We start from the raw sequence: 20,081 nt of genomic DNA, 5'->3' as shown, positions 1-20,081 counted from the left end.
CTGTGCAGCTTTCCTTTATTTATTAATTATTATTATTATATAATCATGAAGTACTTTCCTGAAGAGGGCTATAGCTATTATCCAAAATATAGAAGTTACACTTTCTTCTAAGTTTCCTTTTATTCCAACTGTGGGTTCTTCATGATTATTTTTACATATATATATATATATATGCTGGACCATTTCATTCTGGCTGCCATCCTGTTCATCTTAATGGCTTCTGTAAGATAAGGAAGGGGGTAAGTTATATAAATGAAAAAGTACTAGAAATCCTTACTCAAATAACTGCAACATGTACATCATATGATGAGAAAGCCTTTTTATTTAATTAAGTATGCTACATATTTCTCCCATTTGCTCTAAAACACCATTTGGCAGCTCACTACATTGTTTTCCTTTATGGAGGTAGTAGAATTTTTTTTATCAATTTACACCCTGTATAGTGCATTGAAAGAATAACTTGGGTACCAGCAAGTATTTAGTGGTCTTGCCACCTGTCTTCAAAACCTGTCGACACCCTCATCAACATCGAGGTACATCCTTAAGATGATACTCAGTCTCCAGATCAGGCCCAAGAAAGAGGGAGAGTGAGAGAGAGATTATCATCTTTAACTCTATTTCCTCAACCTTTTCACAAGGAGAACTGACAGCCAAAGACTATTTTGATACAGCTATAAGTCACTGATAAAGAAACGGGCCCATATTTATCAAATACAGACAGCTGTCCAGTATTTGTCCCAGTGAGATCTAGTAGAGGGTCCAAGGGTCATTGCCAACCATCAGGGGGCTGTGGGTGTCCAGGCACTGAAAATCAAGGCAACAATTTGTACTGTAATGGGTTATTTGCTGTCTAAATTGTTCACAGTCAGTATTTTAAGGACTAATAACACTCCTGCAAACCATTTACCCATCATTATTTTATAACTGGAGGCCGATTTCCCCTTGAAGAAGTGTTTGTTTATTTGTTTGTTTATATAGATCTACTATCCCTCTGAACCACTACCCTACTTGTATATTTAACTTGGGTGAAGTTCCATTTACCTTATCTATACGACTTCTCTCTTAATTCTGTATTTTAAACTGCCATGTAGAATTCAGGGAATACATAATTGTTTTTATTTATAAGGAAGGGAAGAAAATATGCCAGAAAGTGCATAGCTGTATCCGAAGTCATCACCCTTGTCCCAATTGCTTCGAACAGGTCAGTCACTGTCAGTGCTAGGAATCAGAGATGAATATGGGACTCAATTTTATGAGTAGGAGGATACAAGACCTGTATGCTTGTGATTACACCACTGACACACTAGGACTGATATTTCAGAAATTTGATAAAATAACAGGTTCCCAGATGTTTTTCTTCCACAATCACCATTCCTCCTAGTTTCTCTATCCTTCACCACAAATTGTAGTTCCTTTATGTACTCGAGCATCAGTATTTCTATTAAACTTGGTCACAACAAAATACTTTATATCTGTGTCTTTTCTCTTTAATTTTTTATTATTCACATGAACAATACTGTATAATTCCATTTGCATTAGTTTGTTAATTTTAAATTCTTTATTCCACTTTTTTCTTATCCCATCCTCTCCCTCAATACCACTATATGAATTATTGATCAACCACTTAAGTGAAACTGTCGTCTTTGTTTTGTCCTCTTGATTTTTTTCATCTTCACTGATTAGTTCTCTTGTCTGCCTTTTTTTTTTTACTTGCTTAACTCCATACACAGACATTGTTAAACTTTGTCAGTTTCCATGTCCTGTTGATAGTTTCATTCTCTGTAGATTTATGATTAAACTTTACTTTTATTGACCAATTAGGACATGTTTACTCAAATTCTTCTTGAACTTCTTTTACTTTATCTTCATTAACCATAATTACTTGTCTGATTTCCATTGCTGTTTGTATTTCTTGCTTGGTTGTTTCTGCATCTCTTCCCAGTAATCATTGTTCTTTTGTACCTCATTCCTCTCTTTTTTCCATGATCGGTTTTATGATATCCAATAGTGATTTTTTTTTATTATTATTGGGCTTTCAGGAATGGGCTACTAAGTTTTGAAGTAAACTTGTTCAATTTCCCATGAAATTTGCTCAATATTGATATATATATGTTATTAAATCAAACCGTTCTAATATTACTTCATAAAATTGCTTGGATTTAGTTATTTGTTCATTCGATTCCCTCTATTGGCATATATAAGTACAAACAAACCCTGGTTAGCATAGCATTGTCCTATCGAGTTTAACTATCTCCCGGCCCATGGATATAAGTACGTATCGTAATTATCAAATTAATATCTGGGAAGCAGAATTGAACGCGCAGACTTCATGGCACCCCCTCCCCCCCTTCTGTGGTGCCTATGTCGTCACTGGCGTGTTGTTGGTGATGATGGAAGCCATGATAACACTGTTCGTGCTTGCGTGCCACAGCTGCCGTCGCTACTGCTGCGGCTGCTGCTGCGGCTGCTGCTGGCGTCCGACACAGGTGTCGTGTCACGGACGGACAGCAGATCACAGCAGTCGGAGCCCGTCAGCAACGCGTCGACAGTAGGTTAATCTAACTTCCTGTTGAAAAGATCCGGGGTGACAGTCGCAGCCACATTGTTGTGCCACAACTTTAGAGGACGGATGAACCGTCATTGAAATGAAGGTGAGGCGAAGTGTGCTTATTTCCCGGGTCGACGGGTGACGTAACCGGAATTTACGTCAGTGTGTCCGCACGGAACCCACATGGTTTCGATGGGCAACGCGCGGGGTTTTGCAGAGTCCAAGTATGGTTGGCATTCACCGAAAATGCCCGCCGAGTCGACATGACGTCACGCATACATTGGACAGTTTGTAATTTCGAAACTAGGCCTGGGATACCCCTTTACATAACAAAATCGCCCAGCAGCAGTTAAAATAAAAACTAGTAGAAAAATAAACAACAAGCGATTCAAAATATACATTTATGTCGTAATAGGTTTAGAGAAGGCGGGGAATATGTATCAGTTTCCATTTAGTATTGAGGTTTTGTACTGACGTCACCGAAAATCCATGTCCGACATGTTGGACGTGTAGCTTTCCCTGCATCGTTAGTGTTTTAATTGTTTATGTTTAGGTTAACTTATTGGCCATAGCTTAATTATAACAATACCACGTGTTTCATCGCGACTGAGACTAGTGAGAGGATAATGGTAAAGTCAGGTTGTTAGGTGTATTAAAAGAAAGTACCATACCCAGGCATCCACTGGGTGATTCAAGTAGGTATTTTGTTCTATACACAAGCCATCCCGGCTGAAATATTTGCTTAGTTCAAGAAAAAAATAAGAGAGAGAGGCACATGGGTAATTTTAGAGCTACATGGATACCGCATAAGGAAATAGTGACCAATTTATTGAAAGAAAAAAATGGGAGGACTGTCAAGAATGCTCTCACCAATAAATTACGTAGGGCACTTTACCATATCATGCTTTCATTAATCTTGTCATTAGTAAAGGGGTGTTACAGTGATAGTCTAGCGTGATATTTTGCTACAGGAAATAATGTATCGTAGCCTTGCCCAGCCTTGAACACGATTTATCTCAAAGAACTTGGGGGTTGTAGAAACCCCCACACACACTGATCAACTGTAACTCTCCACCCTAACTAACATAAGTTAGGTCAGTTTGCCGTGTATCACGAACCACAATCAACCGTAGAATGGTAGGATATGTGTCACGAGCCATAATGAACTGTAGACTGTCCACCCCCAGCAACACTCAATTGTACAATCGCTACTCCTGGGGCGCGCGCATGCGTGTTGGGGGGATTCTACGATTGATACCTTCTGGACCAGCACAAACTTGCCAGACGCCAAGAATCTTAGCTGGGAACTAAGCCCCCTTCCCCCTTCCACACACACACATCAATCATTACAGTGTATTAGCAATTGGATATTCTGGTTAAAATAGTAAAATTTATGCAGCACAAAAACTTGAAATATTAGCAAATGAGATTAATGTACTCGAATACCGTAATATAACCTGATCTAATGCAACTTGGCCAAATGTAACATAATGTAAGCTAACCAAAAACTTCTATTGAATTGAGTGTTAAGTGGGAAATTGGATTATTTAGGCTTTATAAATACATGTATTAGTACAACCCAATCATATCTGGGCACATGCTAAGCATAACACAATAATAAATAAAGTACACAAAAACTCATACCACTTTAATATTTCATTACGAGTTATCAGCAAAATATAGGATGTGAACACCAAGTTCCCTCAAATATAACCTACATTGTAAGTCCATTTGCGTAGGATTAATTTTTTTAATAACTGTTAAATAATGTTTATTTTTTTTACAAACCATGTCACCTTAGAAATAAAATACCAACCTGATATGTAATGGGCACTGCAAAATCTGGAGTAAGTTGGCTTCCAGCCTTCTCTCTTCACAGCTGCAATCTATCTCCTCTTAGTCTCAGTAGGAAAACGATAAAATGAGAGGTGTAGAAACCCCATGTCATTGCAACCAAGAGCTACACAACTCATCTCCATTTTTCTGATAAACTCGTGCTACACGTCCAATATGGCCGACCTCGCACCTGTGATGTCACATGAACCCCCACCCAATATCCCCATGTAAAAGGAACATGAGAGATATTCCCTCCCCAATTCTCCCCATTATGTGTATATACATATATATATATATATATATATATATTTTTTTTTTTTTTTTTTTTTTGAGATGGGGATTACCAGTGCCGCATAAGCTAATTTATAGCGTCCCGACAAACTGATCATTTCTGTGATGGGGCCCACAGGAGTAAAGGGGCTGCAATGCACAAAACCGAAATAACAGGCTTTTCCCACGATTGCCGGTACTGGACCATATGGGCGTGCAAGTTCGACAGCAGATGTGTGTGTTTGCTTAATTGTAGTATACAGAAAAGGAACAATGTTCATAAAGTCCAGTCTCTTAAATCCAATAATTAATTATCATACCTGGTTCCAACATAGACAATGTTTCCTTATACTACAATTATCATACTTAGGTTTAAATTAATTTATTGTCCTAAGATTATGCATCTGCATTAAAGATATTTTTTCCTTGCCCTTTAGACTTTTAGTCGTGTTTTCCAAATTTTACAGTTCAGATATACAGGTGCTGACCCTGTCTCCACCTGTGAGTCTGTGCATTTTATGTAATTGTAACACAGGAAATGACTACGCTTGTTGGAGACCGTCTTTCTATGTGCCAGTATGTATGTATTTCACCCAGTTACCACATACAGAAAAAGAATGCGCGTGAGGTCCCGTCTTATGCGAGCGTGTGTGTATGCGTGTGTGTATACCTAATTGTAGTGTGCAGGAAAGGAGCAACGCTCATTGGGTTCCGTCTCCTGTTATCATTATTATTAATTTATTTATTTTCTTTTTATGTTTGTGTACTCGAGTCATCATCCACAAGGATGTGAACACGAAACTTATATTGCCCGATCAATAGATGATTTTATGACCCAAACACACACCACACGCCATATTGCTCAAGGGGGGACAGTAACGGCCTTTAGTATTAGTGGAAGACTTTCATGCCGTAAGCGGGTCGTGACCTCGGACCCAACCACAGCACCAGCAGTCTGTGTGTGTGTGTGCGTGCGTGTGTGTGTGTGCGCGCGCGCGCGTTTCCATAATACAATGACCACTGTGATGACGTCACTACAAGTCCATCCATTGTTAATGCTCAACAACAACAACAAGTGTCCATATGCTGACGTTACATCCTCGTTTTTAATACATAATGTGGCATGAGTTATATAGTTTAAATTTGTGTATGGGTAGGCTGTTTTATTCAGTCGACGGGTGGCCTTTAGAGTTGGGTTGGGGGTTACAATAATGTCAATTAACCTCGTCATGCAGACTGGAAGAGACATTAGATTTTTCTTCTTTCTTTTTCCTTTTGTATCATTATTGTCTTTGATCGCAGGGCGGGATAGAAATACTGATGAAGCGTTAACTGCTAATTGGCAGTTAGTCTTAACCCTGCAAGGGTCACGTTTCTCTGTAAACTGATTTAAATCAGTCGAAGAAAACTGTTGAAGATGCTAGAGTTAACGAGAGTGGTGAAGTTTAAAGATCATCCCTGTTGTTTGGTTAGTTAACCGGCACAAAAAAAATATTAAAGATAATCGCAGTAAGGGCCAAATCTCCTTGAATTCATTGGTCTGTCAAATCATAACACACAGTTTGTTCAGGCCTTCTTGTAAATTCCATATTACTCACGCCAGACTATCTTATTCGGTTGATGACCCCCCGCCCCCGCCCACCCATCATGGCCTCAGGGTGTTTATCTTGACGACTATAGTACGCTGTATACTGTTCCAGATTTTATCGTGACAAACATCAATCGACCCGATTCAGCTAATGTATGTAGCCCTACCTTGACCAGACCCCTAATCAAGGCATCGTTCTTTTCAGCACGATATGGTGTAGGAGGTCTGAAGGGGACCCTCACAAAAGCGCCACTGTCTTAAATCGCGCCAATCGTCTTCGGGAGGAGTGTGTAGGTATGGGAAGGTAGTCACGAACATGAATAAAATCGCTTGGCGACATAAGGCTATTACCCCGTACTGTGGGAGAAAGCAGGCAACGCTCCCTTTCTTGTCAAATGTGTTTATTATAAGTGAATAGAATCATGCGGCGGCAGCCAGATGAGGAGGAGGGACACACGTAACTGAAGGTGTTAGTTCTTTCGTGCGGAAGCGATCCAGCGGCGCAGTAACGTAGTCGTTTTGAGGCGTAAAATATGCACAAGACGTCGCCACGCCGAAAGATTTAGATTTTTTCTATTATATTTATTATTAATATTAAATTTTATTATTATTATTGCTATCATAGTTATTATTATTTATTATTTATTATTATTATTATTATTATTATTAATATCATCGTCTATAGTTGACTCGCGTTCTAGCTACCGTCAGGCGATTTTATTCAGATCATGGAATTCCGACTGTCACCAGACGATTTTATTAAGCTGAGTTCTTAAGCGCTAAAATATTCCCAACCCCCAGAAAATAAATTATGTATATTGAAAATGCTAAACTACTAGAGATACAAACTGCTTGAAATAAGAAAGTGCTAGTGACTGTCTTGTCGTATGTTGCTATATTTCACTTTTTTTTACAGTGGATAGTGCTACAGTATAACTTGTTAGAATGAGAATGGAAGCAGAATGTCTGAGCACTGAGGCGTATGGATCGGTTTGTACCGTGAATAGTAACAGAAGAATAGGTGAAGAACTGTTGTGTCTCATGTTGAAATAATAGATGTTTTCGATTACTTTCATGTATCTATTTTGTTTGTTAATTTGTTTAAAATTTTACCCGTTCCCCAATGAATGTTGCAGCGAGGCATGGGAGACCCCCCCCCCCCCGGTCACACACGTCGCTTCCTTCGTTCTGCTTTAAACCACGTGGAAACTCCACCTCCCACCGGTGGACTCTTATGAAACATTTCGCCTTACTCTCTACCGGCGTTTTTTTTTTCTCTCTCTCTCTCTCTCTCCAGTCCACCTACCTTGCTCTAACTCGTAGCATCGTCGGTTTGTACATCCGTCGAGCATATTTCCTCTCATCCGTTCTCATGAAATGATCAAACCAACATGAGTTGGTCTGTTCTTCTCTTTTCTCCCAGTCCCATTTGTATCTAAGTCAATCCTTGAATCAGATGTCACATATAATGACCTTGAAATTAGAAGTAACAAAGCTGGGCAGTTTTGTGTAATAAAACAACGCAATCCGTAAACAGGAAATTAAATAAAAAAGATAGAAATTTTGTTCTCGTATTCGCTCAAAAATATTTTCGTATGTCGAGATGCACAGCAAGGCAGTCGAAGTTGATGGGAATAATATCGGAGCCGGCGTTGCCGTTTCGAAGATTCCTGATTGTCATACAAGCTACCTCCGGGTAAACGTTTTGCGTCAGCAGGCTAAGTCACGGATGGCAGAGGCGATATAATCAACCGTGCCACCTGGCAAGGCTAGTGCATAGATGGTTTCAGTGATATCACGCGGGGAACGTTGGGGGGAGGGTCACTTCTGAACCCCAGTTGATGGAACATACAGTTCAGTTGCAGATGCCTACGCTTCATTATCTAACACTGCCAGAACAAAGGATTTTTTTTATTATTATCGGACTTTGTCAAACATAAAAATGTACTCCCAAGTGCCATTGTAAACTATGACTATAAACGGGATGAGTATTGTAGGAATGGGAACATTTGTTTGAAAACGGGAAGAGTTGTTATCGACTGGGAGCAGGCGAGTAGATATTCAGCTCGGAAATGAATGCTCCCGACGTGATTCAAAGAAGAGGTGCAGATGTTATCGTCGCTAAGGCAGACGCCACCGTGTCTTGATTTCGAATATACCACCCTACAGAAGACACAAATATAATATTGTAAACAAAGCGACTACTCCCCGCTCTGACGAGGCAGAATCAAATGTCTACGACACTGAAATCCATGAACACTCGGCGAAGCATGATAATACAAAATCTATTTACCGGATGCAACTCAATGTTAAGAGTATTTCGGACAGGGAAAAAAAGATAGGGTCTTCAAGAATCCTCATGAAGGAAATGGGAATAGAACAATATACGGACACGTTGTGTGCATCAAAGCGAAGTCAAGATGCCGAGGGAAGCAGTGACTGTAGGTAGGGCAGTGGTGGTGGTTGTGATCAATGGAAAACAGACTCCCATACTCTCTCACTCCTTCCCTCCTGTTCACCCTTCCCGCTTCTTCTTTCCAGCGTTCTTCCCATTTGCCTTTCTCTTTCTGTCTTTTATCCATACATGTCACGCTTCCCTCGTATCTGGGTCCTTCCTATTAGTTATTCCTTTCTACCTTCTCTCACTCCTTCCAAACCTTACCCCATCAATTTCTCGCTGTCTTTATTGTTTCTCACATTCTTTTTCCGTTCTCTCCTTCCTTGATGCATTCCACCTATCTTTCAGTAGGCACACGTCGTCACGCATGCCATGAATATTTGATCGTTTGTAAAGGATTGATTGATACATTCGGAGTTCGTAAGCAACTCACGCCATATTTACCAGTGTCAGCAGCAAGGTCTATATAGGACCTTGGTCAGCAGATGACTTGGCGGCTGGCGCGTCTATCAAGTCGCCCATGTTTAGTTTTAATTAAAAACGCTGCTATATTCCGTTGAGAGAGGTAAATTGGCAAGTAGAAAATGACACTGATTAATTGGTAGATTTGCCAGGACTGGTTTATATTTATTCGAAGTCTGGTTATCTTTTCATAACATCCTCTTTAAACAATTCGTTACATTTTGACATCTCCCTCGATTCCAATATTCAGCCATATAGTATAACTTATTTTTCTTGTATACAGTAAGCCATACTCGTTCTACTTACAGATAACCTTCATCAAAGGAAATTGATGGATCAGCATTTGTCAGATGTGAAATGTTACTACTTATGCGTGATGAATCATGCCTATTAACGTAAATTTGGTCCATGCACATCTGTTTGCATATGTGATGAGGACACTTGCTTCGGTGTGTCAGCTTAAGGAGATTAAGATAGCAACTTGTATCAACGCTACATTATGACACTGTAGTAGCATGAAATGTTGTACAATATAAGTACTGGAAATGAGGTGACTTGGAAACTTTACATGTGATATATGAGTTGTGCTGTCCTCACCTGACACAAAATGGTATATTTTGTATAATTTCTACGCTAAACTATACATGTGCTATTTTTATTACACACTATCACATAGGTCAACGTTGTGCTCTGCAGTTGCTTCGAGTTGGATAATATGACGTCACTTCCTAACGGTCGTTTTCTGTGGTACATTTGTACATTGCCATTCGAAATGCAATCATGTTGACACCCACCTGAAATTTTTATTTCATATGTCTAAATCCGTGCATTATATATTTTAATTTTTGATGATATCTAGTAATATATAGGTCATTAAATAGTATAGATTAGGATTAATCGAACAAACTCCTCTCAGTCACAGACCTTGAAGCGTTGAGTCTTAGGTATTTGTAGGTCGTCGAATTTCCAGTAACCTGCAGTAGAAAACAATTTGCTAGCAACTACTGCGCATTTATCGCAGTACCAATGTAAGCTTGTTCTTTTCTTCCAGTCAGGAACCTATAACTATCACTACACACGTTTTCACAGTTAATATGATGCCCCATATCACAAATTACAACACGCCTGGCCCTCTTCAACCACTTGTTCACAAGTCACATTTGTCAGGCACGTGTTTTCCTTTTGCGAGCAATTCTCTATTTTGAAGGGAGTTGACTATTTCCAATACAGAAATATTTCACTTACACGTCTTACTACCGTAAAGTAGTTTTTGGTTTATTTCCTCATAACTAAAGCAACCTGGTAGAGAAAAAAATCGTCAGCTTACGACCACGACAAATCTTATTTCCCGTCACATTGATTTATGAAATATGAATTATTATATATTGTATTTGACATTGGTACAGATGAATGGAATACACAATAGGAAAAAATCAGGCAAAGTTTTGTATCCGTGAGCAAAATAGCTTCAACAGGTGCATTCAGGAAAATCAATAAATAGTAATATTTATGCAAGAAAATATTATAATATACATTACACAAGTAATTTTATCTCGCCAAGCCGCATAATTTTCCTCATAGGTACAATATAATGGAAAAATTAATATGCAGAAATTAAATAATTTCGTTACGGTATGATTTTCTACATGTTTGAATTCACAAATAACGGTTGTCTTAAAACACAGTTAAGAAAGTTTCACTCCTGAATAAGTTCGTGTAGCTGCAGTTAGAACAAATGTCTTTAAGTTTCCAAACACGCCAAAATATTGCAGTAATGTATATTCACACGTGAATCTGTACAACGAAAGGAATAACACATGTAAACAATAGATGAAGGGCATGGGAACCTCTAATGTGTGACGTTAAAACTTTTTATTATTAATGCACTCGAATCAATAAACATATCGCATTTTAATTTGTGGCTAGATTTCGACCAGTATTTGTGCGGCCACATACTGTATTTAAAAGTCGCAGTCAACACACTCAACTGCAATTAATTTTAACTTCCATATAGCCGCATAGTTACAATTAATTCAAAATTTACGAGTACAGTACAACTAATGATAATTTCATGCGAAACCTTTCCCGAAATTTTATTTCATCCAAGTTTTTATTTTCTAAGGTCATTTGGGAATACGTAACCTACAGTGCAGCATTTCGATGTAGACTTTGCATATGCTATCTTGCAATTTTGTAAAATGGTGATAATCAACACAGATGATGATGTGCGTACGTATTTACGTTACATATACCACAAAAACGGATGACCAGTAGAAGCAAGGTATAATGTGGACCATGTGTAGATTGTGGATTAACGTATGGAATTTAAAGACAATTTCCAAAGGAGAAGAAAAATAAGTTTTGTAATGATACACTTGTGTGGGGATCTCACCATGTGTAACAGTTTTAAAATGACAAAATTAGTGAAATGGGTAGTTGGGTCATGGTGACCAACTCCACAGTGCGGTCAGAGGTGATCGCGCATGCTCCATGTGACGTCACGTCCACGTCACTTGGGGCGTGGCCTGTGAAGACCGCATTTGTTGTAGTTTCGAAGATGGATAAGGCCAAGGGGTCGTCTACAGAGTTGTTTGGAATGGGAAGGGTGGCTGCACGTGAGATTGTTCTGAGAAACTAGGGATTTACAGTGGCGTGCGAGTTGTAATATATACAGTATATACAGTAGTAATGCAACAGAATATTGTCCAATGTTTCTTTCCAGCCACTGTAGGATTGCGCGTTTCTAGTCACTGGAAGTAATTATTATTGTGTGTTGTATGTATGTATATATATATATATGTGTGTATATATATATATATATATATATATATATGTGTGTGTGTGTGTGTGTGTGCTAAACAGAAATGTAGTAGCACATTTGTAAATGACGCACAAGAAACCCACAGTCGGAGAAAATAAACTTCGAATAAAGAAGAATCCTATATTTCAAAGATCAAAAATATGAAAGTACAGGGTTTAAGGTTCCTCAGTCTTGATGTCTCCTCGTTATTTACAAACATTGATGTCGAAGATGTGCTTACTTTTTTGGAAACCAAACTGCAACAGTCTCAAGACATTTTCCCCCTCCTTGTCAACAAAATTCTTGCTTTAGTTCGCCTTTGTGTTTCTTCAAATGTCTTTTCCTTTCAAGGCCAATTCTTCCGTCAAAAATTCGGTTGCAGTATGGGTTCCAATTTGTCTCCTGTTTTGGCCAATTTATACATGGAGTATTTTGAGTGTACCCTTTTGCCCAGCATCAAACCGCCCGAAATTATTTGGCTCAGGTACGTAGACGATATCTTTTCGGCGTGGGATGACAGTTGGGGCCCATTTGAAGTGTTCCATGATAAATTGAACCAATTGACCCCGAATCTTAAATTCAAAGTTGAATGGGAAGAAGGACTCCAAATCCCTTTCTTGGACATTTTGATAAGAAGAATTGATGATAATTTATTCTTTACAGTGTACCGAAAGCCCACCCACTCAGGGAGTTACCTTCACTTTTTTAGCAATCACCCTGACAATGTAAAGAAAAGTGTTACCTCTGGCCTTTTCTTGAGGGCTTTCAGGATTTGCAGTCCTCAATTTCTGGACCATGAGATCGAGGGGATCAAATGTCAACTTGAGAAGTTGGCTTATCCACCTTGGTTTCTGGCCAAGCCCTCAGTAAGGCTAGGGCCAACCATATTAAAACTTCCGTCCCCTCAAGTTTTCACCGCTCCTTTTAAGGACATTCTAAAAATTCCATTCAATAATACCATCAGTTCTTCTACTAAGTTGTTTCCTCATGAGCGTCTCACTATTGCCTATCACTATCCTAACACCGTGCGTAAGCAAATTGTGAACGTTCAACAAAAACTGAAGGAAGTTGAGTCACCTGGTGTTTATTGTTTGCCCTGCCAAGATTGTGATTTGGTTTACTTGGGTCAAACCGGGAGAGACTTGAACACTAGATTGGCAGAACATAAAAGGTCAATTAGGTATGGGCAAGAAAATTCGGCTGTATTTCTTCATGTCAAAAATAATGATTAGTGTTCAAGTCCCACTGCGGTTTCAGGAGAAAAATAGTCGAATCAGCATTAATTGAGGAATGCCCTAATATTAATATCTCTAAAGGACAGTGGACTCCTGAAATCATCTCACGCGCAGCTGTCAGCAAGCTGGTACGGATCTTACAACCCCCCCCTCCCTCCTCCGCCACCCCAGTTTGCCCCGCGCCTGAGTGAGTTCATTTGTTCGCATTCCTTCTCTTTTCTGTAGCTTATAAGTCCCCTATGTCCTCTGTCTTATGTACTTTCCTGAAGAGGGCTACAGTTGATAGACAAAATATAGGATTCTTCTTTATTCGAAGTTTATTTTCTCCGACTGTGGGTTTCTTGTGCGTCATATATATATATATATATATATATATATATATATAAATATATATATATATATATATGTGTGTGTGTGTGTGTGTGTAAAGGAAATTTATTGGAGATGGCCCCTCAGTAGATCAGTTGAGGTAGGAAGACGTGCTGGGAGTCGCCATACTGTATTGGTGACTAATACACAGGTGTTACATTGAACCAAGTGGTCAGCAGGTCCATTCTTTATGCCATGGCAAAAGTACAACGCAGTTGTTTCCCTCGAGCTTCACGGATGATTGCTGACAGTGGTCCTCAGGCCATCTCATATATTTCTGGTAAGGAATATGGGACTTGTATGTATTGTAGTAGGAGATAATTGGCACCCATGCCCTTGGAGACACTGTTGTACTGAAGAGGTGGAACTGTAAAGGGAGTCAGTAATATTTAAGGAAGGCAACAGGAAGGAATGGAAGATAATGTGGTGAGCATTCTCTTTCAAGAGGAAGTTAGTTTATAGTCATAAAAGAATCCTGTAGTCCATAGGGTGGTTCCCAGTTTTTTTCTGTAATCTCCCCACTACAATCAGTTCAATCATCCAGATATTCCCCTTTATGGCAAAACACACACTGTATCTATTTACTAATTTATTTTAAAAAATTACAAATATACTGATAAACATATAGTTACATTATAAACTACACCGCCCATCTACAACTGGCATACTCTCGGTCTCAAGCATGAGAAAATCCATCTGCGATTCTCTCTCTCTCTCTCTCTCTCTCTCTCTCCTCTCTCTCTCTCTCTCTCTCTCTCTCTCTCCTCTCTCTCTCTCTCTCTCTCTCTCTCTCTCTCTCTCTCTCTCTCTCTCTCTCTCTCTCTCTCTCTCTCTCCCCCCCCCCCCAAGTTTGGGCAATGCTGCTCTAAAGTATTGGCCGCATAGAGTTTGTGTAGTCAATGCACTACATTGGATAATCTAGAAGTAGGTATTAACAATATTCCCTAGTGCATGGTCAGTGAATAGAATACACTTTTCCACTGAGGTGGTTGAACGTAATAGCATTCACAGTTTTGAGGTAAATATGTCGTAGTATCTGTCAGTTGCTTATTTGTGTACTTGCCTGATTATCTGTACATTTCTTTATATTTTTTTTCTGCATTTAACCTTGTCATGAACTACATAGTCACCTGTAAGCATGCATACCATTGTAATCCATTTCAAGAACAGACTGCTGCTATGTTTTAGCATGAGAATGCATTTCAACTTGACCAGGTCTCTCTTTTATTATCTAATTCATATCCAGAGCTTTTGCCTCAAATATATAGAAGTCTCTCAAGTGAATCATGGGCAAATATGGGTTAAATATGGCTACATATTCTTAGATGTTGATATTTATGATACCATGTTCATGTTTGATATGACTTGTTTGTTCATTCAGAGTAACCGTTTTAAGTCTTGTTTGCACGGGGCAAGTTGAGAGGCAAGTCAAGTGTGCAAGTTACTTGAACTGGAGAGGAAAGCGAGTAAGTACATGTTTACACAGGCCACTTGTCTCTGATTTGGCCAGTGTGAACATGTACTTGCTCGTTTTCCTCTCCAGTTCAAGTAACTTGCACACTTAACTTGCCCCATGTAAACAAGGCTGTAGGCCTGATCATTGTGCCGTTGTTTAAGTTCGCTATACATAACTTTCAATGAACAGGCCTAAAGCCCCATTTACACGGGGGAAGTTGAGAGGCAAGTCAAGTGTGCAAGTTACTTGAACTAGAGAGGAAAACGAGCAAGTACATGTTTACACAGGCCACTTGGCTCTGATTTGGCCTGTGTGAACATGTACTTGGCTCTGATTTGGCCTGTGTGAACATGTACTTGCTCGCTTTCCTCTCCAGTTCAAGTAACTTGCACACCTAACTTGCCTCTCAACTTGCCCCGTGTAAACAAGGCTATAGGCCTGATCATTGTGCCGTTGTAATTCGCTATTCATAACTTTCAATGATCAAGCCTAAAGCCTCATTTACACGGGGCAAGTTGAGAAGCAAGCCAAGTGTGCAAGTTACTTGAACTGGAGAGGAAAGTGAAAAAGTAGGTGTTCACACAGGGCAAGTTAGAGATAAGTGGCCTGTGTGAACATGTACTTGCTCACTTTCTTCTCCAGTTCAAGCAACTTGCACACTTAACTTGTCTCAACTTGCCCCGTGTAAACAAGGCTGTAGGCCTGATCATTGTGCCGTTAAGTTAGTTTTTCATAACTTTCAATGGTCAGGCCTAAAGCCTCATTTACACGGGGCAAGTTGAGAGGCAAGTCAAGTGTGCAAGTTTCTTGAAATGGAGAGGAAAACGAGCAAGAACATGTTCACACAGGGCAAGTCAGAGACAAGTGGCCTGTGTGAACATGTATTTGCTCACTTTCTTCTCCAGTTCAAGCAACTTGCACACTTAACTTGCCTCTCAACTTGCCCCTTGTAAACAAGGCTGTAGGCCTGATCATTGTGCCGTTGTGTTCGCTATTCATAACTTTCAATGGTCAGGCCTAAAACCTCATTTATACGGGGCAAATTGAGAGGCAAGTCAAGTGTGCAAGTTACTTGAACTGGAAAGGAAAACGAGCAAGAACATGTTTACACAGGCCACTTGTCTCTGACTTGGTCTGTGTGAACATGTACTTGTTCGCTTTCTTCTCCAGTTCAAGCAACTTGCACACTTAACTTGCCCCTTGTAAACGAGGCTGTAGGCCCGATCATTGAAAGTTATGTATAGCGAACTTAAACAACGGGACATGACTATAGGTAGTTGTATAAGAATGACTTATTGTGATGTACTTTGTGTGTGTGATGAACTCGTATGTCTGTAACGCATAGTGCATTTTGTAGGAACATGTGTATTTTCTTATGAAGAGTGGCACGACCTTGGAAAATGATGATACGAGACACATGGAAGATAATCCTAATAATTGGATAGATTATATGCTTATGTACCATTACATATATGTAGTCCAGTCCTTTTATACAACAAGAGTGAATGTCTTTCTGCTTTGAATATTTGAAGATACCATGCTATAGAGTGTGGAGTAGTGTTGCAATGGGTGTGTATCCTGCAATTTGAAGTCAGCCTTGCTTGGAAATACTCAGTGTCAGTTTGATTTATGTTAGAAGTTGTGCATGCTGCGCGGTAACTACGTAGTCAGGGTCGAATGACGTAATTAACCCCCTCATTGCAGTGATGTACATTTTAGATGTTTGGCCTTGCTAGTACCAGATATTTTATTCAACTGAAATGTGGACTTGAACTCAATATTATTATTTTTTTTGGGGGGGGCTCGAATCCCCCTCCCAGCTAAAAAAAAAAAAAAGTTTGATAACCAGAATTAAATCTAAAAGGTATCCCACCGTAGCGAAGGCCTCCGGTGAATCATGTTATCGCCCAATGGTCTTGCATATAAACTAGATATGAAACTACAGTGCTGCATACGTAGTGTCAGGACAGAAATGCTTGTCTGGGCATGCTGACTTGCCGTATCATTGGTTTTTGGTATACCAACGAAAGAACGAACGTGTAGATTATGCGGATTGCGCACCATTTTCGGAGTGGTAGTAACTATGACAATATACAAAATTCGTCTACATACAGGGATTTTGGACTTTAGAGTATGATACGAGTAGGTCACATTCCCCTGCCCTAAGACAAAATCACAATCTTGGGGCTCAGTACTTTCATGCTGACCCTGACCGTATTTCCAGTAAATGTGGATAGATTTTGTATTCTTAGGCTGCCATTCAGCGGCGATCATGCCTTTTTTTCAATAGCGTGTTTTCACATGAGCGTCAGTGGGAAAAAAGTGGATCTTTGTCACAGGTAGCGTATAGCCGCCCTTCCCACGGGCCATATTTGGTGGCGAAAAGTTTGCTTTTACACGTACACCATTGAAACTGGCTGACTAGTGGTTAGATTCGGTCGAATCTGCCACTACTCGTGGTCTCGGTAGAAAATATCCAGGCCACGTACTGGCGCTGCCAATGATTCGCGTCTTCTTCCCACTGACATGCTCCGCTGATAACCACGTGACAACACGATATTCAAAACAAAGGCAAGACATCCCCAGCACCACAACATTGTTAAGCAATACGCATGAGTGAAGTTGCAAAACGCCCCCCCTCCCTCCACTCGTATTTTAAAACCTACCTCCCCCTATTTACCGGCACGACATGCATGGTAGATGTCAGTATATTGTTGTATTATTTGTCGGTGTGTAGCATGATTTGCATGAGCTCGCCTGCGCGAACGCCTGCTTGCTTGTCGTGGCGCGAAGTCGTGCCAGCTTCTGCACCCACTGACAGGTGCACGAGATGACATTGACAGGCAAGCAGGCATTGTCTCTTTCTGTGTGTATTTGCACGTGCGCCGCCACAGCTTGACGGGTGCCTACTGTGTTGCAGGCACTCAATCCCACCCCGGCACCCAACCCCTGCCCTCAGAAGCATGATAGCATGACTTCTAGCCGCGTCCACCATCGTCTCGACCATTACCACCCAGCCAACCCCTTCTCTCTGGGCCCAACTGGCTTCGTCCAACTGTATCAGCGCCGCTGGCGAGCCCTGTCAGACTGTACGCCAGCATCCTACCAACGTTTCATGTCTCCAGTAAGTACAGGAGTCGCTGTGGGTGAGTGGATGAGCGAGGGAACGCTCGTTAAAATGTACAATATGTTGTCAGCACCACCACCACCCCTTCCCCCGCAGACACAGCGAGCGGCCAGACACCAACACTGAACATTGCCTACGCACGCACACACTCGGCTTCTCTATCATTTCGATCTGATGATGTCAGACGATTCCATTATCACCCGAGGGACATTCTAGGAAATCCCCCCCCCCATACAGAGTTAAAGATCTGGCAGTTTTCTTGATGACTATTCTTCAAAATTTAGCTGTGTACCTCCCCGTTTCAGAATATCGCATAATACTGGTTTTTTTTTTACGTATCTTTTCCTGTGCAATTAACCTTGTATAAAAAGTCTTTCTCTTCACTGGGAGGCTCTGGAATTCTCTTCTCCACCTGATGCTGTTCCTTCCGCCCATATATTGTGGCTTTTAAAGAGGGAAATTCAAGATACACAAGAATTTTGCTTCGATTTTTTTTTTTTTTTTTTTTTTTTGCCTCACTTTGGAGCATGTAAATATAAATAGTCACGAGATGGTCTCCAGAAGCGTACTCTCTCTTGCGTGTTACAGTTAAGCGCGCGCGCGCACACACACACACAATTCGATGGCGCCGTGGCAGCATTTGCGGCCGCCACTACGGCGGTCCGGGGCTCAAATCCCGCTCAGAGTTGAAATAATTTCAGTATCGCTGCGCTGCGAGTCATTATTCCAACTCTAGTGGACGGAGAGTTGGGTGGGTGGGTGTGCGTGTAAGGTCACAGCATCACCCATAGATCAGTTATATATGAGCTTTGAGCTCTCTTCCGGGAAGGAAATAACTGTCAATCATGAGTCCAACACGTGATCTAAAGAACATGGTGAATCACACACACACACACACATACATGGTTTGATGACATGGTGCTTTACGTCATGGTCACTCACAAGCACGGGAAGTTGTTACTGTCCCCCTTAAGCAAGTGTGTGGGTGGGGGTCACTGGATCGATCGACGTGTTCTCGAGGGTTCACCTCCAGGAGTGTCTGTGCGAGATGGCCCACGAGGACAGAAGCGCCGGTGAACCTGGAGGATAATGAAAATCGATTACGAGCCCAGTATGTGGTCCAAGTCCATAGTAGATAATACACACAGGCACACGCTCAACTGCTTCCCCGTGTTCGCTCTCTTCCTTATTCGTCTTGTCTTCCTCTCTCCTTCTTCTCTTTTTCTTTCCTCATATCCCCTCCCTCCCTCTTCTCCTCCCATTATCTCTCTCTCTCTCTCCATCTTCTCTTCTTTTTCTCTCATGTCCCCTCCCTCCCTCTTCTCCCCCCCCCTCTCTCTCTCTCTCTCACACACACACACACACTCACTCTCTCTCTCTCTCTCTCTCTCTCTCTCTCTCTCTCTCTCTCTCTCTCTCTCCCTACCTCCTTCCTTCTTTCCTTCCCTCCTATTAATTAACTTAATTACACCAATTGGCCTTCCAGGGCCAAAGGAGGCACCTTTAAGTCATTTGACATCAGAGCCAAATCTTTAAGTGGAAGGAGGCCTTGGCGGGGTGGGGGGAGGGGGGCTGGTCTTCATGAGCTCGTAGAAGAGAGTGGGACCACCTCAAAACCAAATAAGTTTATCTGGCGTAAGTCAGAACAAAATCTCTAAAAGCCGCTACCTTTGGACCACCCCCCTCCCCGTCCGCCCCCCTCGCCCACTCCTATCTGTCCCCAAAGCACTTAGGGCAAAGGTGTCACATATGCAGTTCCTACATGCTCCTTGGCATATTATGCCCCTCGCCACCCGTACCACCAGTTCTCTTCTCGTAAACCACGACATCCCTTCCACTAACCGACTCTGTTCCACTACTGTACCTCCATCCACCCACACCCCTCTTCCACAACTTTACCCCGTCTGCGTTCCCCTCACCCACTGCCCTACATCCATCCCACGGTACCTCCCCAGATCCATTAGCCCAGTAGCTCTTAACCTTATGATGACT

The 20,081-nt window shown here is 41.0% G+C and overlaps 1 protein-coding gene across 10 annotated transcripts in view; it reads left to right on the top strand.

The window, feature by feature from the left end:
- Nucleotides 1-20,081, top strand: part of Tpst (tyrosylprotein sulfotransferase) — a 56,573-nt gene that overhangs the window by 6,557 nt on the left and 29,935 nt on the right. The window contains exons 1-3 of one of the 10 annotated variants that reach the window (XM_076178973.1): nucleotides 2,510-2,651; nucleotides 6,448-6,536; nucleotides 17,883-18,086. The exons of 2 other annotated variants lie outside the window; for them this stretch is intronic. In XM_076178973.1, coding sequence (XP_076035088.1) covers nucleotides 17,934-18,086 — 153 coding nt within the window. In that variant the 5' untranslated portion in view covers nucleotides 2,510-2,651; nucleotides 6,448-6,536; nucleotides 17,883-17,933. Of the gene's footprint in view, nucleotides 1-2,509; nucleotides 2,652-6,447; nucleotides 6,537-17,882; nucleotides 18,087-20,081 lie in introns of those variants that run through there. 7 more of the 10 variants (XM_076178972.1, XM_076178969.1, XM_076178980.1 and 4 more) reach the window with 7 other exon arrangements.

This window comes from Oratosquilla oratoria, chromosome 42 (genome assembly GCF_046742065.1).
Source record: "Oratosquilla oratoria isolate Oo_2021 chromosome 42, ASM4674206v1, whole genome shotgun sequence".
In the NCBI taxonomy this organism is placed as follows: domain Eukaryota; kingdom Metazoa; phylum Arthropoda; class Malacostraca; order Stomatopoda; family Squillidae; genus Oratosquilla; species Oratosquilla oratoria.
Note: the sequence above shows the minus strand (reverse complement) of the source record. Positions and strands in the feature narration are given on the sequence as shown.